Genomic DNA, 17,665 nt, shown 5'->3' with positions numbered 1-17,665 from the left:
AGAGATCTGCCTGGCTCTGCCTCCCGAGTGCTGGGATTAAAGGCGTGAGCCACCACCGCCCGACTCTCTCTACTCATTCTTTCACTGTCTATAAGCCTTTACCTAAATGGTAGTTCCTACCTACAAGGAGTTATTAAACTTGTCAAAGTGATCTAATTTGCATACTCAAAACTATCCCCGTTACTTAATCTGAAATAAACAATTCAGTGTGGCAAGTAATAAGCAGCAATATTCTAACACCAGTCATCTTGGTCTGTAGGCATACAAACAGGACTAAAATCCTATTCATCACTATAGTGTGCTCACCGCTGTGTATGTGTTCATTAAGCTTTGCTAACATTAAAGGGCCAACAACTTCACAGACTGTACCTAATGCAGAAGGGGAACAAACTGTACCACTCACTGTAAATGGGATTAGCACACCAGGAGGTGGATTCAAAGAAACAAAGGCCTGGTGGGAAGAATTACACCATGAAGCTTGAGTGCTGTAGGAAGTCTGGCTTCTTTCCCACAAAAAAGGGTTCCTGGGAGAAGCTGTGTTCAGCTCCAAAGGAAAATATGCTGTCACAGTCAAGTGACAACATGGCTCACTAAGCAAGTATTTGAGCATCTTGAGTGTGAGGTCCCTCCTCCCAGAAACCACTGGAGGGCAGCAAATTCCTGGGATTAGCTGGGTAAAGGCCAAAGACCCTTGCTTGAAAACTTAGCTCTAGAAGAGCCTAGGTAGGAATGGGTGCCAGGTTGGCTCAGACATGAATCATGTTTGTATGGTTTAGGCAAGTCCATCTTTGCATAAAATACCTTATCACCAGGCAGGAATTTACAAATCCCCAACCAATGGCAGTAAGAATGTCACCCACAAGCTCTCACAGACACATTCCCAGAACCAAAGGCAACTGTGATCACACTCCCCTAAGTCTTTATTGAGCAAACATATATCCAAGGTTACTTCTTTGCAACTAGGGCCAGTTTGGTAAATAAAAAGGATCAGAAGGCGAGAATGCCTCATAGTAGTTATCTGTATGATTCACGAATTCCAAAACTTATAGATGAAATGTCCGTGGGCAATGCCAAGACAGCAGGTTCTTCTGTGTCCAAGATGACGGTGTCTAAGGGCATCCCAAGACAGTTGTGCAATCCACTGTAGACATACTGCCCACAAAGATCCAAGCCTGTTATTTTGGCCTCAACTGGCAGCCTAGTCTGATCACCAAAATTAGCTGTTTTGACCCTTTCCCAGGAGCCAAACTGAGGCTGAAGCTGTTTTCTCCCAGTCTTCACTGATCTTCACAAGGAGAAAATAACAGATGTACAAGTACCAAGTACTTCCTGAGATTTCAATCTCACCAGCTCTTGGACAAGAGAAGGCAAACAGGTGTACTATCCTACAACCCAAACTGGTTCAGAGTGTGAACAAAGCCTGAAGTCGACGTGGTTTTCAGAAAGTTAACAACCACTTCCAGCACCAGAGTGGGCTTGCATGAGTCTACACAGCAAACCTCACACAGGCCCTTAACAGAACAAGCTATGTGATGACTTGAATCCATGAGATGTTCTCCAAGCCCACTAACAACTGATGGATCAGGTAATCTACCTGAATTCCAAAAACATTCCAGGTCTCTTACACTTCATAACAGAAATCCAGAGATTTACTTTCTATCAACTAGAACAAAGGCCAAAGGTCTTAATAAAACGAAGGATTATCCTTCAAAATAACATTACCAGACTTCTGGCTCATGAAGTTGCTCATCTGTCCTTGCTGGAGCTGAGCCAGATGACAGTAACATGTGACTTATATATATATTAAAGTATAACAGGTACATGTTTTAAAACAGGGTCTTACTATGTAAGCTCAGATAATATGGTACTCACTTGTAACGCCAGGCTAGCTTTGAACTTTCAGCAACTGGCCTGTCTCAGCTTATTGAGTACTAGGATCACAGATGTTCATCATCATGTCCGGCTTTAAAAACCCTTTAACTTCAGCTTCATAGATAATGCTCGACACATTATGAGAAACAGTGTCAGAATGTGACCTGCTATCACACTGAGACATCGCTGAGGGCCGGGAGATAATGTTTGAGTACTTGGACTTTTTTTTTTTTTTAAAGACAAGATTCTGTGAGCCCAGAGTGGCTGCCTGGAACTTACTATGTAGCCTAAAGTTAGCCTCAAATTCAAACTCCCCTTGCATCACCATGCCAAGTGCTCAGATTACAGGTGTCTACCACCACACCAGCTAAGGTAGTTTTTTTAAACAATTCATTTATTGCATCCTGTAGACAAATAATCACTAATGGTTTGCTACAATTGGTGTCCTGGATTAAATATCAATAAATAATGAAATACAGGAGTTTGAATTTGGTAACAGGAGTGACTTGTCCAGGTAGTAGCAGAAATACTCCCACTCAGCTAAAGTAATGAGGTTTTCTTTCAGCCCTTGTTTCAAAGGCTCCACAGCACCATGGCTTCAGGTAGGAAGGAGGCTATCAAGCGGCCAAGACAATTTCTTTATGAGCCAGAAGCTCACCTCCTTGCTTAAAAATTTTGACCATAGTGCTAATATAATCTGAGCAAAGTCAATCAGACAGGCAGTACCTACCTCCTCAAGGAGATGGGTACTCTGAACACAATAAGATCCCAAGGGTATCCCAACATTCGGACCCACAAATGAGAAGTCCTCAGCAGGAGGACTTTCATACCAAGACCCTGAAGACTCTTCTTCCCATCAAGCTTATTATTTACTTGAACATTAAGTTCCAGGGCAGGGAGTGATGTTCCTCTTGTGGAATTCAAAAAAGGGGGCACACATTGATCCCATGTCAGTTAAATAAAGGTCTTGCTGTTCATGCTACTCAACAAACAAACAAAAAAGGGAACACAATGTTTTCCCTAAGGAAGAATTTTGAGCCACAGGAAGAAATGGCAGCATTTCAGGCCTCTAAAATCAAGTAGCTGGACTTGGTCAGAGGAAAACTTCCCATGAAGGAGCTCCACTGTAAAGACTCCTGGTTTAAACTGCAAATAGCTGTGAACTGTCGTGAGCCATAGCTGTCAACCTAACATTTGCTCATACAATGTACCATACCAACAGGGCTGCACCTATCTGCCAGAAGAAGCAAGACTAAATCAATCCCCTACCCCAGCCTCCCCTCCCACTGAAGTCCCCATCTTCAGGCTGGCCTGATTGGTATCTTCCCATAGCTTACCAATGAGAGCATTGGCCCTGAGCACCCTTACAGAATGTGGGCCAAGAGGCTCCTAATTCAGAAGGGTTAGGTAACTGGTCTTTGGTGGCTGTGGTCACAGCCTCTGGGCTTCAGGCAATGTCATCTCTGGCTTCTAATCAGTTTTCCTCTCAACATTTTTCTCTTCAGCTACATCTAGCTCAGTCAAGACGCAAAAGCAAAGCTTCTGGGTTACTCTGGTGACAGTAGCTAAATGAAAATAAGAAGCACAGGATTTAGCAAACATACTTTGGTACAGTTCCAATCTGAATACCAGAAGGCTGAAAGCTTATCTGTGACTCCTTCCCACCCATCCCTTTGGCACACCAAGCCTAGCTTTGTCCTTTACAACCAACAAGCCTCTCTACTCCACACCCAGACTTTTCTCCCCAGGTGTGGTGGTTCACACCTATAATCCTAGCACTTGAGAGGGCAGGAAGATGAGGAGTTCAGGTTCATCCTCAGCTATATAGTGAGTTCAAGACTAGCCTGGGTCACACAAAATCCTATCTCAAAAAAACAAGCCGGGCGGTGGTCCCACGTCTTTAATCCCAGCACTCGGGAGGCAAAGCCAGGTGGATCTCTGTAAGTTTGAGGCCAGCCTGGGCTGCAGAGTGAGTTCCAGGACAGGCATCAAAAAAAAAAAACAAAAAAAACAAAAAAAAAAAAAAAAAAACAAAACTACACAGAGAAACCCTGTCTCAAAAAAACAAAAACAACAACTATAAACCCAACACCAAAAAACAGATAGTGCTTTAAACACTAAAACAGAACACAAAAAAAGTATGATGGGCAGTCAGGTTTTACCCCCTTGCCATTAAGTTAGGAGGAAGCATTGGTAGCCTCTGCATGTACCTGAGCATAAGCATACAGCCAGTGAACAACGGAGTCAAAGCAACACTCACCCAGCACATTCCTAATAAAGAGTGGCCTCCGGGACTCTGGCAGGTAAACACCCATGAAGTAGACAGGGACCCCAGAGAGGGCAATCCCAATGCCAATGAAGGAATTGATGGTGTCACTGAAGAGGGGTATGGCCACCAAAAACAAGGAGCATATGCAGAACACAATGGGGAAAAAGAGGCTCAGCTGAAAGAGAGGTAAATGAGATTTAGTAGGGTGGGATGGAAGATCACAGTCTGATTAAAAGACGCTTTAAGATGAGGACCCTAGGGGCTGGAGAGATGCTCAGCAGTTAAGAGCACTGACTGCTCTTCCAAAAGACACAGGTTCAATCCCCAGCACCCACAGCAGCTCACAACTGTCTGTAACTCCAAGATCTGACACCTTCACATAGACATACATGCAGGCAAAAAGCATCAATTCAAATAAAATTAAAAATAAGTTATTTTTTTTAAAAAAGATGAAGACCCTAAATAAATAAATCTTAAAAAGAAAAAAATCAGTCTAAAAAGGGGGCTGGAGAGATGGCTCAGCAGTTAAAAGCACTGGCTGTTCTTCCAGAGGACCTGGGTTCATTTCTCAGCACCCACATTGTAGTTCACAGCTCTGTAACTCCAGTTCGTTCCAAGGGATCTGACACCCTCACACAGACACACATGCAGGCAAAACCCCAATGTACATTAACTAGATAGATAAATCTTTAAAAAAATAATAAATTCCGTTAAAGAAGAGAGCCGGCCCTGCTAGCATGCATGAGCTGTGCATGCTGAGCCCTTCTCGGATACATAGTTCCAAGCTAATCTGGACGACATGAGGCCCTATCTTCTTTTTTCCTTTTTAAAAAGGGAAGTGCTGACCTTGAGAGGTCGAGGCCAGTCAGGCTCTTTCCAGCGAAGGTAGAGCTGTCCAACCACAGACAAGCCCACAAAAAACCAGTAGCTGAAGCTGAAGTAGTTGATGAGCAGGAAGACATCTTTCACGATGAGGTAGATAAGCGTCATGGTGCACTGTGGGGTCGTGGTGGAGAAGAGCAGTGAGTAAGTATCATTACTTCCAGCCCCACCAGGGGACTCCACTATATCAGATCTGAAATGTCTTTACCATTATTAGCTCTGGTTTTCAGTTACTCTTACTTGGCCTCAGATAGATTCATTATTCACATTAACTTTCAAGGCAACATCTCCACCTCTACCTATACTCAGCAACCCCCTTGTTGCAAGCACTTTGGTTAACAAGGTAGATTCTTCTTCCTTTCTGATGGCAGACAGGGAGGTCTTCAACACACCAACCATAGTGGGAATTACCTTGTTAACCTAGAGCTCTTTAGGCCTGGGTCCCAACTGCCTACAAGCAAATGGAAAAAATGATAAAACCACCATAGTGATCTGGAGCTTTTGAAAGGAAGATCAGCAAAATGGATCTATATCCACTCAGAGAGGGACAACTACTGGTTTCCTTGTATGAAAATAACCTAGTGGATAGGGCTGCAAGGACTAGCTTTCTTTTTTGTTTGTTTGTTTTTTCAAGACAGGGCTTCTCTGTGTAACAATCCTGGCTGTCCTGGAACTCAAAGAGACCGACCTGCCTTTGCCTCCCAGGTGCCACCACTACCTGGCTGGAACTAGCTTTCTAAGACAAAGTCAGACTTACTTAAACTTAAAAAATAGACAATTTCCCCACCTGTCTTTTCAGCCCAATGCATCAATACAGGATTAAAAAAAAGAAAAGCCCCTTCTGAAGCAATATAAGGGAGGCTGAGGGCAAGAAGTCTAAAGCAGTGGTTCTCAACCTCACTAATGCTGTGTGGCCCTTTAATACAGTTCCTCATGTTGTGGTGACCCTCAACCATAATATTATTTTCGTTGCTACTTCATAACTGTAATTTTGCACTGTTATGAATCTAATATACAGATAGTCTTAGGTGACTTCTGTGAAAGGGTTGTTCAATCCCCCTTCCCCAAAGGGGTCTCGACCCACAAGTTGAGAACCACTGATCTAAAGCTCAAGAACAGATTAGGCTATGTAAGAAGGCCTTGTCTGGGGCAGGGGAAAATTAATAAATAGTGGACTAGAAGTATAGGACAGTGGCAGAATGCCTGTCTCATATATGGGGCCCTGGGTTTCATCCCAAACACTACTGCAAAGAATGAATTGTACTTCAAATCTTAGAACAAAGCCTAAAGTATAATGTGAATTAGGAATCCTGCATAAACCTGCCCAAGTCCACATTCTCCCAGCAAAGCTTACATTGAACAATAAAGCAGGCACAGGTGTAAAGCGCTCAATATGTATCATGGACAGGAGGTTCGGGAGGTGGCCCTCACGAGAGCCGACGAAAAACAACCTGCAAGAGTATGAAATGTGTCAGCAGCAGCAGCCTTTGACTCAGCCACACTCCTCAGACAAACTAAGCTCAGAGCCCCAGAAAAAAAGCCAGGGGACAGCCTCTCATGCTTCATACACACTCAGCCCATTACTCATACTACCCACAAATGTCTTCAACTCTTAGCACCTCACCACTATCCAGGAATGCTCATCCACCATTATCCATTAACCACTCCAGGCCCTCAGCAACAAAACTCATTACCACCTACCAACACTCCCACTTCTGAACCAGATAATGCACCAACATCCCACAGACACTGTGTGTTTCCACCACCAAATGACATTCCAATCCATCCCACTAGGAGTATACCTATTCTGCCATAGTACAAATTTACAGCTTCCACGATGGCCTTTTTTAAAAGATAAGGTCTCCTATGTAGGTATGGTTGGATTCAAACTTGAGATCCTCCTGTTTCAACTGGTATTTGCACAGTCTTTGTTTTAAAAGCCAACCATGGGGGTTGGAGAGATAGTACCCAGTTAATAGTGTGCACAGGTGCCCCTGTAACTAGAGTTATAAATGGTTATGAATGCCACACAGGTGCTGGGAACAGTCTATCATCAGAAAGGTCAAAGTACCTTGATGAAGCGAAGATGGATGCATTTAGGCCCCCAAAGCAGGACAGGGCAACGGCAATGGGGATGATCCAGCTGAACATGCCAAATGTCTGGTCAGCAAATGTCTGGAGGCAGAGCAAAGAAGGGACCCTCAATACAGAACAGAGTTTTGTAATCTTCCTCCTATATCTATGATCTCTGGACAAAGGCAGTCACTGTTTAACTACCCACCCTCTGACCCATCCAGACCAATCCCTCACACTGTAGAACTGGACCATTCAGGAGCTAAGCACCATGTGATCCTCATGAGATGAACAGGAGCAAATGAGGACCCCCAAGAGACTCACCACAGCCACGGCATCACTCTTATGGACATCCTGAATGCTCAGCACTGTGTAATATGCCACGTTTGTCAGAATGTAGATGAGTGTCACAATTGGCATAGAAATCCCAATGGCCAAGGGCAAATTTCTGTCAGGACAAGTGAAATAAAACTACCTAGAACCAGCCTCCCCCGAGAATGAAAACTCATTCAGCACCCACTGGAATTTTCTAACGTTTAAATAGTTCATTGTTGCCAGGTCTTTGAGATGGGCTCCTCTTCCCCACATATCCTAGGGTAGGTATGCTCCCGTGCTCCTGGGCACTTTCCACTGAGGAAGGGAGAGCATTTTCTCTGAAAGGGGGCACAAGATTAGTTTATCCTACCAGATTAGGTTCAGTGAGTCTCATGTGGCTTTATAACATTCTTGCATCTATGATCTCAGGATAAATGCAAGAGCACTATCCTCTGGGAACTAGAAGATAGGCTGGGGACTCGGTAAGCAGGAAACAACTTAGACAGCTGAGGCCACAGTCTCACTACCACAGGGCTAAGTCCTGCCACCTCAGTCCTAGCTGGGTTTGCTGCTGCCCACTAAAAACCTCTCCTCTAGGGAGGACCCTGGGTTCTTTTCCAATGGAACATGAGGATGAAAGCCAAGGGCTTTCCCACATTCACTCACTCCCATCCTAGCCCCTAATGCCTCTTAACTGGAGAAGGAGAGCAGGAAGAGGGGATGAGAGGCAGAGGGAGGAGGTATGAGAAAAGGGCAATTGTGCCCACCATCAGCAGGAGTTCCAGCCAAGATGGAGAGTGTGATCTCGCCTTTACCTTTCTGGATTTTCGATTTCTTCTGTTACAAAATTAAGGGTGTCCCAACCTGAGTAAGAGAAGAGGGCAGAGTAGAGGGCAAGAGAGAGGTTTCCCACATCCCACAAGGAACCCTCAAAGGCATCCTGAAAGTGCTCAGTGTGTCCTGTGGGGCAAAAGTGGGTGGGAGACCAGGTAAAAGGAAGAGGGGGGAGGAATATGGAGAAGATAAAGGATTTAGAGGGAGAATTAAAACAATGAAACGAAAGAGAGAGAGGTGGGGGGAACAGGGCAGGGGAAGAAAAAACAAAAAACATCATTTAATACCAAAAGAACAACAATCAGAAACTCCTTGCACTTCACCACCCCACCTACTCTCTCAGGTTGAGTTTTCTTCAATAAAACAAAAGCATTACTGACTGCACTTAGATTATCACTTCTTCCAAGGCCCTGAGGAATTTCCATTTCTGGAGAGGGACCTCAGTTCTTGCTATTTTGATCTCACTAGTCATTTGACACAAAGAAGTCATTTCTACTGACAACCAGACCTTCTGGAGATTGGCCTTAGCTCAGTTCACTGTACAGTTTGGACTTGTGGGTTTACCAGCCTCTTGGGGAAGATCCCATCACTCTATTGCAGTGGTTGTGGTGTGGTTGTATAGGGCAGGAAATCTGGGGCTATAGAGTAACTGATGTCTTCTTATCTCTTATTGGGCCTTCGGAGCTCCAACCTAAGCCAAAGCAACTGCCATCTTCTCTAGAGGCCTCTGAAGACTGCAGACCTGAAAGCCTAACTAGCTGCTCAGGACAGACACCCAGAGAGCATGGAGTTTTTAGCAAGAGTAAGCCTTTTAAGAAGCTTGTCATCACCTGCTGCAAAAAGCCTAGACTTAGGGGTAGAAAGAAGGCTCAATGGCCAATCACTTATACCTCCAGCTCCAGGGAAATCTGACACCTCTTCTAGCCTCCACAGGACCCACTGGCATACACACAAATAAAAAATTATTAAAAAGGCCAGGCAGTGGTGATGCACGGTTTTAATCCCAGCACTTGGGAGGCAGAAATCAGTCGATCTCTGTAAGTTCAAGGCCAGCCTGGTCTACAAAGCTAGTTTTAGGACAGCCAAGGGCTGTTATATAGAAACCCTGTCTTGGGGGGGGGGGAATATTAAAAAGAGAGCCTACACCCAGATCTCAACGTAGTAAAAAGAGGTAAGTGTGCAGCAAGAACTTGCAGGGGTATCACCCACTGCACACAGCAGTGGTTCTCTAACGCACACATTTTGGAAGAAAAATTACTCAATAGCCCAATTTTACTCTAAGATACTCCTAAGATTTCAAAGACATCTAGATGCCTGACTGTAGTTACTCAGGAGTAGTACACACAAATTTCCTGGGCTAGCTGCTTGAGAATTACCTAGGGCACTTCATAAAAGCATAGCTTTGGGCTGGAAGAAGCACTTGTCTAGCATGCGTGTAGACTTAAGTCTCTGGTTCTCAGGACTATGCACAAACAAGAACTTTTATACTTTTCAATTTCAAATCAATAGGTCTGAGATGAAGGACTCAGATCCCCAGCTTTGGGAATGATAAAATAGGGAATTGGCTGTTAAATACAGAAGATATTCTACGATAAAGACCTTTCAGGACATCTAGGGAAGCCCATTAGCCTCAGTCTACTCTAACCCCAGAATGAAAAAAAGCTTTCAAGAGCTAGTATGTAGCTGGACATGGTAGTATATACCTGTAATCCCAGCACTTGGAAAGCTGCAGCAAGAGAATCAAATATTCGAGGCCACTGGGCTATGTGGTAAATTACAGGCCAACCCAAAATATACTGACATCTTGACTAGCTGAGTTAACATAGTGTGTAACTGAGTTAAGGTAGTATGCACACACAAGGCAGGGGGTGGTGGTGCACGCCTTCAATCCCAGCCCTCAGGAGGCAGAGGCAGGAGGGTATCTGAGTTCCAGGCTGGCCTGGTCTACAGAGTGAGTTCCAGGACAGCCAGGGCTACACAGAAAAACCCTGTCTTGAAGCAAAAAAAAAAAAAAAAAAAAAAAAAAAACCATAGTATGCACATGGTCCTGGTTACATTCATAGAAAAAAATTAAGAAAAAAAAAAAGAAAGAGGGCTGGAGAAATGGCTCAGAGGTTAAGAGCACCAACTGCTCTTCCAGAGGTCCTGAGTTCAGTTCCCAGCAACCACATGGTGGCTCACAACCATCTGTAATGAGATCTGGTGCACCTCTTCTGTATACATAATAAATAAATAAACCTTAAAAAAAGAGAGAGAGAGAGAGAGAAAGAAAGGAAGAAAGGAAGGAAGGAAGAGAGGGAGGGAGGGAGGGAGCCAGGCATGGCAGTGCATGCCTTTAATCCCAGCACTTGGGAGGCAGAGGCAGGTGGATCTCTGAGTTCGAAGACAGCCTGGTCTACAGAGCAAGTTCCAGAACAGCCAAAGCTGTTACACAGAGAAACCCTGTCTCAAAAAAAAAAAAAAGAAAAAAAAAAAGCCGGGCGGTGGTGGCGCACGCCTTTAATCCCAGCACTTGGGAGGCAGAGGCAGGCGGATCTCTGTGAGTTCAAGGCCAGCCTGGGCTACCAATGAGTTCCAGGAAAGGCGCAAAGCTACACAGAGAAACTCTGTCTCGAAAAACCAAAAAAAAAAAAAAAAAAAAGAAAGAAAGAAAGAAAAAAGAAAAGAACAAAAGAAAAAAGAGAAAAGAAAAGCCAACATAGGAAAGACAATGCTCATTTCACAACATTCTGACATTTTGTCAAGAGCTGGCTTTGAAAGATTCCTCAACACAATGTTTAATCCAAGTCCAGATAAACAATAAAATATTGCAAAATGACCATGTGCCCCTTCCCTACTGCCCCTCCTCTAGGAAAGTCAAGTTTTCCCACTCACTACTTACAGACTACAACCAGGAACCAGTAATCTATCCCCCTAAATGACTTCTATGAGTAACCCAATTATACTCCAAGTTTCAAGAACTCCTAGGACCTTTGCTAGCTCCTGAAATGCTGTTTCCAAAGAAGTCCTGAGCAGAACCTGACATGTGACATGTCCAAATGGCCAAGCCAGCCTGGCTGACCAAGCCCAGGAAGAGATTCAGAACCATCTCTCATGTTCACTGACAACACTCTAGAATATACTCAAAATGTGCTGAGAGATGAAGCTAGCTAAGTCCCCATATCCTCCTCAGGGAGCCAAAGAGGTTCCAGGAGACATTGACCCTTCTTCCCACCTCAGCCCCTCTTACCCTGGCACAGTTTAACAAGGCCCATGACAATGATGGCAATGAGTGCCAGGACCTTGGCATACGTGAATGTGTCTTGTACTCGTGTGCCCCACTTGACATAGGCACAGTTCACAAATGTCAGCAGACCTAGAAGGAAAACCATAGTATCACTGGCAGGCTTGAGCTGAGCACACAGACCCAACCTCTCTATAGAAAGCATTTTTCTACCCTCCCTACCTAAGTTAGAGGAACAATGGGTCAGTGAGAACTAGAACAGGTAAACAGGAGGAGCAGTACACAGGCCAGCTCAGCACCTATAAATGCCCTACGCTGTATCCAAAGACACTAGGGCATGCATGAACACATATATGCTCTAAACTGCCAGAACCATTTTTGGAAATGATCCCCAGCACCAAGAATGGTTGGCCTCACTTCACCCACTCTTTCCCATCCAGATTCCACAAAAACCCATTAACAAATAAGGTAAATTTGAATATTGATGATCAATCACCCATGCTCTGTATGTGTGTGTCTGCTATATACTTGACAATTTCAGAGGCATCCTCACTATCAATTCTAACAATTCCCCAAATACAAATGTTTGTTCCCCATCTTACATGGTGTGGACTGCATGGTGACCATTGCTGCTTGACAAAGTCCCAGCATTTTGACATTGCAGACCATACTTCTCCAGCACCTTTTTACTTTCATTTTTAATGAGTCTCAATACTAATGCCTTTCCCTTTGGGAAATTTTGTGTGGGCTTCGGTAAAGGATAAAAATGTGTACAATGGAAGCCTCTCTAAACAAAAGAATCCTTTGGAGGTGGGAGGTGGTGGTGCACTCGAGAGGCAGAGGCAGGTGGAGCTCTGTGATTTCAAGCCCAGGCTGGTCTACAGATCGAGTTCCAGGACACAATCCAAAGCTACAGAGAAACCCTGTCTACAAAAAACAAACAAACAAACAAACAAAAATCCCCTCACCTTGGAACCCAGAATTCCAATGTACCCTTCTAATTACACCAAACAGGGAAGTTAAGAGATTTACTAAACACACCTGATCCCAAGGAAGAAATGCCTACAATTCAGAGCCAGAGCCTGAGGCCTTAAGGGCAAGAGTTCAGCTAATAACTATAGAGAAATGAGAATGGTAACGTATAAGGGGAAGAGATCTTCAGGACCTTCCCTTTAAAGGAGCATTCTGAGGGAACAGGCCCATACAGTAAGACTAAGAAACTACCGTACAGTGTCTGCTCCCCAGCGGCACTTACACACGAGGAAACCAAGGCTGAAAGGGTTATCACTTCTAATCTTGCATTTCCAAATTCAGTGATCTTCCTACACCCATCTCAATAACACCTAAACCCTGCAGATTACTGCTGGCTGTGAACTGCTAGCTGACTGAGGATTAACTCAGAGAGAGCGAACTCTGTTCCTGAAAAATAAGAACACCTTTGATCTAGGGGAAAACATGAGATCATCCAAGGGCTTCTACAGCAAGAAGGGACACAGTGACACTTCTAAGTTCTGTCCCAAGCTTACAAAAACAAAACACTTAAAATATATACCTTGTGGAGCTCAGCGGCGGTGGTGGCGCACGCCTTTAGTTCCAACACTCAGGAGGCAGAGGCAGGTGGATCTCTGCGAGTTCGAGGCCAGCCTGATCTACAGAGTGAGTTCCAGGACAGGCTCCAAAGCTACACGGAGAAACACTGTCTCAAAAATACAACAAAATTATATACCTTGTGGTACTTTGAATGCAAACAGCACCCATAGGCTCATATATTTGAATGCTTAGTCATCAGGGAGTAGAACTCTTTGAAGAGTAGAAGGAGAAGGATTAAGAAGTGTGGCCTTGTTGGAGGAAGTATGTCACTAGGGGTGGGCTTTGAGGTTTTAAAAGCTTATGCTAGGCCCAGCCAGGGTCTTTCTCTGCCTGTGGATTAGGATGCAGCTCTCAGCTACATCCAACACCATGAATGCCACGATGGCCTGCCATGATGACAATGTGCTATTCCTCTGAAACTGTAAGCAAGCTCCCAATTAAATGCTTTCTTTTATAAACTCTTACAGTCCATTCTCTCAACCACTTGCACGTGCTCACCTACTTATTCCTTTAGGTGTACTCTCCCTTACTTATGCCAGACACACACACCAAAGGTTTTCTCCTCTTGCCACAGCCATCACCGACATCTACTTCCAAGGTCTAGCTCAGCCCTTACTCCCTCTGAAAATCTTCCCCAATTACACTGGGCAGTTCAGTCCAAATTCCCTCTCATCTTCACATTCCCACTTCATAATACTTTAGTATCCAGTCCTGGGAACATCTGATTCCAGGTCTCTCCCTAAGGTATCTCAGTCTTGTTTCTGAAAGACCACAAACTCAAAGGGCAACAGCTTATATATAGTCCATCTAAAGCTCACAGTCCAGCAAAGAAGGGAATTGATGAACCCTAGTTGGAGGCAAGGTAACAGCTTTCAGTTAACAGCCAGTTCCTGGGGCAAGTCTCCACTCAAAAGAACAGTGCCCAGGGCCAGCTGTGAAAATGACCAAATGTGACAGAATAGCCTCCATCATGTTTTAAGAGCTTCTCTTAATATGCTGTCAAATAGGGCTGAAGAGTTGGCTCAGTGGTTAAGAGCACTTAGCTGCTCTTCCGGAGGACCTGGGTTCAATTTTCTGCATCCACATGGTGACTCACAACCACCTGTAACTCCTAGTTCTAGGAAAACTGATGCCCTCTGACCTTGATGAGAACCAGACACATATATGCCAGCATATACTCATACACATAAAATAAAAATAAATATTTAAAAAAATAGCTGGGTATGGTGGCACATGCCTTTAATCCCCAGTACTTAGGAGACAGAGGCAGGGCAATCTCTGAGTTTGAGCTTAGCCTGGTCTACAGAGTGAGTTCCAGGGACAGCCAGGGCTACCCAGAGAAACCCTGTCTCAAGGTGGGGGATAAGTACTGCCAAATAGTACAGGTGCTCACCAGCCAGTCATTTAAGGTGGACACATAGTGAAGCAATTATATGGAGTTGGGGACACAGTGGTTAAATGGGTTGATAGGAGAGGGGTACCCCAAAGGAATGTGTGCTGTCAAAAAATCTTCATGGAGATCAACTGCTGATCAAAGTTCTCTCTTTGGCTAAGCCTGGATCAGCTAACATACGTAGTTAACAACCACCAGTAAACCACAGGCACCAATACAATAAGCACATTTTGAGGTACTTGTGCATCTGCTTCTTAGGACTTGCTCTTTTTCCCCTATCAAAAGTGGATTCAAGCTAGGCCTCTAAGCTATCCCTCCCAGAATGCCAAGAAAGTCAGTCTATCTAATGGCAACAAGGTACTCTGAGAGTCTAGAAATACACCAAGTCAAAGTCCATAGAAGCCCTAACTAATAGCAGAACAGAGACCACACGCAGAGGAAGGAAGCAGGACTACAAAATTAGAAAAAGGCATGAACTTGTGAGAAAAAGACCGAAATACAAGGAAATGCACAGAAATGAAAAGACAGAGACTAAGATGAGGTAGAAACAAAGAAAGGGGAACAAGGGAGAGAGACCAAAACTGGACACCACAGGAGAGGGACCCAGAAGCCTAGCTGGACTCCCTGAATAGGCTTCACACCCTCAGCCCAGGTGCACCTCCTACCTCCCTCTCCTCTTCTGCAGTCCTCCTACAGTGCGGTCCTTTCTATACACAAGGAACTACACCCATCCTGCGGTGGAGAGTGGCTGACTGTACTCACAGAATGAGTGAAGGCATGCCTCAGGAAGTCCCTGCAGGCCCAAAGCCATCTGGCCAGTAAAGCTGACTGTGAGAAAAAGAATAAAGAGCTGGAGAGGAAAGAGCCTTTTTTCTATGGTAGTCTTTACATTTATTCACCAAGCACATATGCTTCTTTCTCAATGAAAGTAGTTAATGAGCCAAAAGACACTTGCCAGAGGGAGCAGGCCAGTAGGATGAAGTAAGTCAAGTGCCTTGGACACAAACTTTAATAAACACTCCTCCTTTCTCTCTCTCTCAGGGAATCCAGCACAGGAATCCCAGCCTAAGTATATCCTCAGAGCAGGCCCCAGGCACCTAGCTTGCCTAATGCTCTCAGTCCTGCCAAAGAACACAGTCTACCAAACAGAAGCCAAGTCCCTTGACTACTTGCCTGCTTCTAATTAGTAAACAAAATTTCACCACAGACCCACACCCCTTATGCTTCCAAGATTGCCCAGCCCTATCCAGCTTACCAGACAGTTGGGAGACCATGTGCTCAGACTCCAGTGATACAACTCAAACCCTCCAGCTTTCCATGATTAGACCTTTAGGATAATCACCTATCTGCAGCACTATTGACATTTTGGGCCAGTAAGACTATATATCCTGTCTGGCCTTCAACATCACTCCTAGCTTCTACCAGTAGATAACAGAAGCACTGCTTCCCAAAATTGTTATCCCAAAAATGTCTCCAGATACCGCCAAATGACACCTTTGAGCCAAACTAACCTCCCACTGAGAACCACTACTTTAGGACAAGTAAGACAACCTGAAATCCCACCACCACCACCAATTGCTTAGATTTCCCTAACTGTAACATGAGAATGCAGTGGGATGCAGATGGAAGGCAGTGGCTGAAGCAGCAACATATTCAAGTTCATACCTTCAGAGGTCAACAAAGCAATACAAATGCAAGGGCTAGGGAGAGAGCACAGCAGGGCTTGCTGCCCTTGCAGAGAAGCGGAGTTTGGTTCTCAGCAGCTTACAATCGCCCTTACCACTGGCTCCAGGGACTCCAACACCCTCTCTGGCCTCTGTGGGCACTGGCATACATGTGGCACACATTTACACTTCACACACACACACACACACACACACACACACACACACACACACACAGGCAAACAAATCTTAAAAAAAAAATAAATAAAAGTAGTACATAGCCAAGAATACAAGTGCACGCCTTTAATCCCAGCACTAAGAAGGCAGAGGCTGGCAGATCTCTGTGAAGTTCAGGCCAGCCTGGTCTATATAGAGAATTCTAGGCCAACCAGGGCTACCAAGTGAGACCCTATCGAAAGAAAGGAAAGAAAGGAAGAAAGAGAGAGAGAAAGGAAAGAAAGGAAAGAAAGGAAAGAAAGAAAAGAAAAGAAAAGGAAAGAAAGAAAGAAAGAAAGAAAGAAAGAAAGAAAGAAAGAAAGAAAGAAAGAAAGAAAGAAAGAAAGAGAAAGGCAATACAAATGGGAAAGGCAACAAGTCTGGATATGAAATGAAAAACCAGAAAACTGCAGAAGTGGACCGGAGAGCACATACTACATTTAAAAGTAGCAACAGCTGTTTAAACAGGTTACTACCCAAGAGGCAGGAATTTGGATTCAAATTGTCAGAACTCTTGATTTTTCAAGAGAAAGTGCATGCTCTAATTTTCTGTATTGTGTTTTCTGTTTGTCATGCTAGAGACATGATCTTGCTATGTAGCTCAGGCTGGCCCAGTCCTCACTATATAACCCAGACTGGCCTTGTACTCAAAGCAATCCTTCTGCCTCACCCTCTCAAGGGCTGAGATTATAGAAATGTGTTACTACACCAGTCTAAATTCCAATTTTTCAAATGCTGACATTAAAATTATTTAAAACACAGTGAATGGTAAGGAGGATAGAAAGAAAAATGTAATATTGAATACAATTGAAGTGCATTACATACATGTATGAAAACACAATGAAACCCATTATTTTGTACCAAAAAAAGTATGTACTTTACATACTTTAAAAAATGGGGAAAGTCAGAGATTTATAATAAAACCCTGTCTCAAAAAAAACAAAATAAATAAGTAAAAATAGGGAAAGATCAGAGTCAATGTGCTCCCTGTCTCTTGCCATGTGAAATCCTGTGCTGTCTTGGGACTGAACTGGCAAGAAGGCCATCATATTTGTAATCTGTTGACCTTCAACTGGAATTGTGAGCCTATTTACTTATTATATTTTAATGATTTTTGTTTGTTTGTTTGTTTTTGGAGACAGGATTTCTGTGTAGTCCTGGAACTCACTCTATAGACGAGTCTAGCCTCCAACTCAGAGATCCACCTGCCTCTGCCCTCCCTACCCCAGTCCTGGGATTAAGGGGTACGCCACCTCCTACCCCTACCCAGCTGAGCCTTTTATTTTAAAAATAAAAAATTAAGACAGGCATGGTGGCCCATGCCTGCAATCTCA

General features: G+C 44.2%; 1 protein-coding gene across 4 annotated transcripts in view; it reads right to left on the bottom strand.

Annotated features, from left to right (window-relative positions):
* Nucleotides 1-897: 897 nt before the first annotated feature.
* Slc7a6 (solute carrier family 7 member 6) overlaps nucleotides 898-17,665 on the bottom strand; it is a 32,435-nt gene continuing 15,667 nt past the window's right edge. For all 4 annotated transcript variants that reach the window (XM_028857715.2, XM_028857712.2, XM_028857713.2 and 1 more), the window contains exons 4-11: nucleotides 11,475-11,600; nucleotides 8,227-8,371; nucleotides 7,421-7,544; nucleotides 7,095-7,198; nucleotides 6,378-6,474; nucleotides 4,988-5,137; nucleotides 4,133-4,316; nucleotides 898-3,437 (exon numbers count right to left, since the gene is read on the bottom strand). In XM_028857715.2, coding sequence (XP_028713548.1) covers nucleotides 3,343-3,437; nucleotides 4,133-4,316; nucleotides 4,988-5,137; nucleotides 6,378-6,474; nucleotides 7,095-7,198; nucleotides 7,421-7,544; nucleotides 8,227-8,371; nucleotides 11,475-11,600 — 1,025 coding nt within the window. In that variant the 3' untranslated portion in view covers nucleotides 898-3,342. The remainder of the gene's footprint in view (nucleotides 3,438-4,132; nucleotides 4,317-4,987; nucleotides 5,138-6,377; nucleotides 6,475-7,094; nucleotides 7,199-7,420; nucleotides 7,545-8,226; nucleotides 8,372-11,474; nucleotides 11,601-17,665) is intronic.

Source organism: Peromyscus leucopus, chromosome 5 (assembly GCF_004664715.2).
Source record: "Peromyscus leucopus breed LL Stock chromosome 5, UCI_PerLeu_2.1, whole genome shotgun sequence".
NCBI classification, from domain to species: domain Eukaryota; kingdom Metazoa; phylum Chordata; class Mammalia; order Rodentia; family Cricetidae; genus Peromyscus; species Peromyscus leucopus.
Note: the sequence above shows the minus strand (reverse complement) of the source record. Positions and strands in the feature narration are given on the sequence as shown.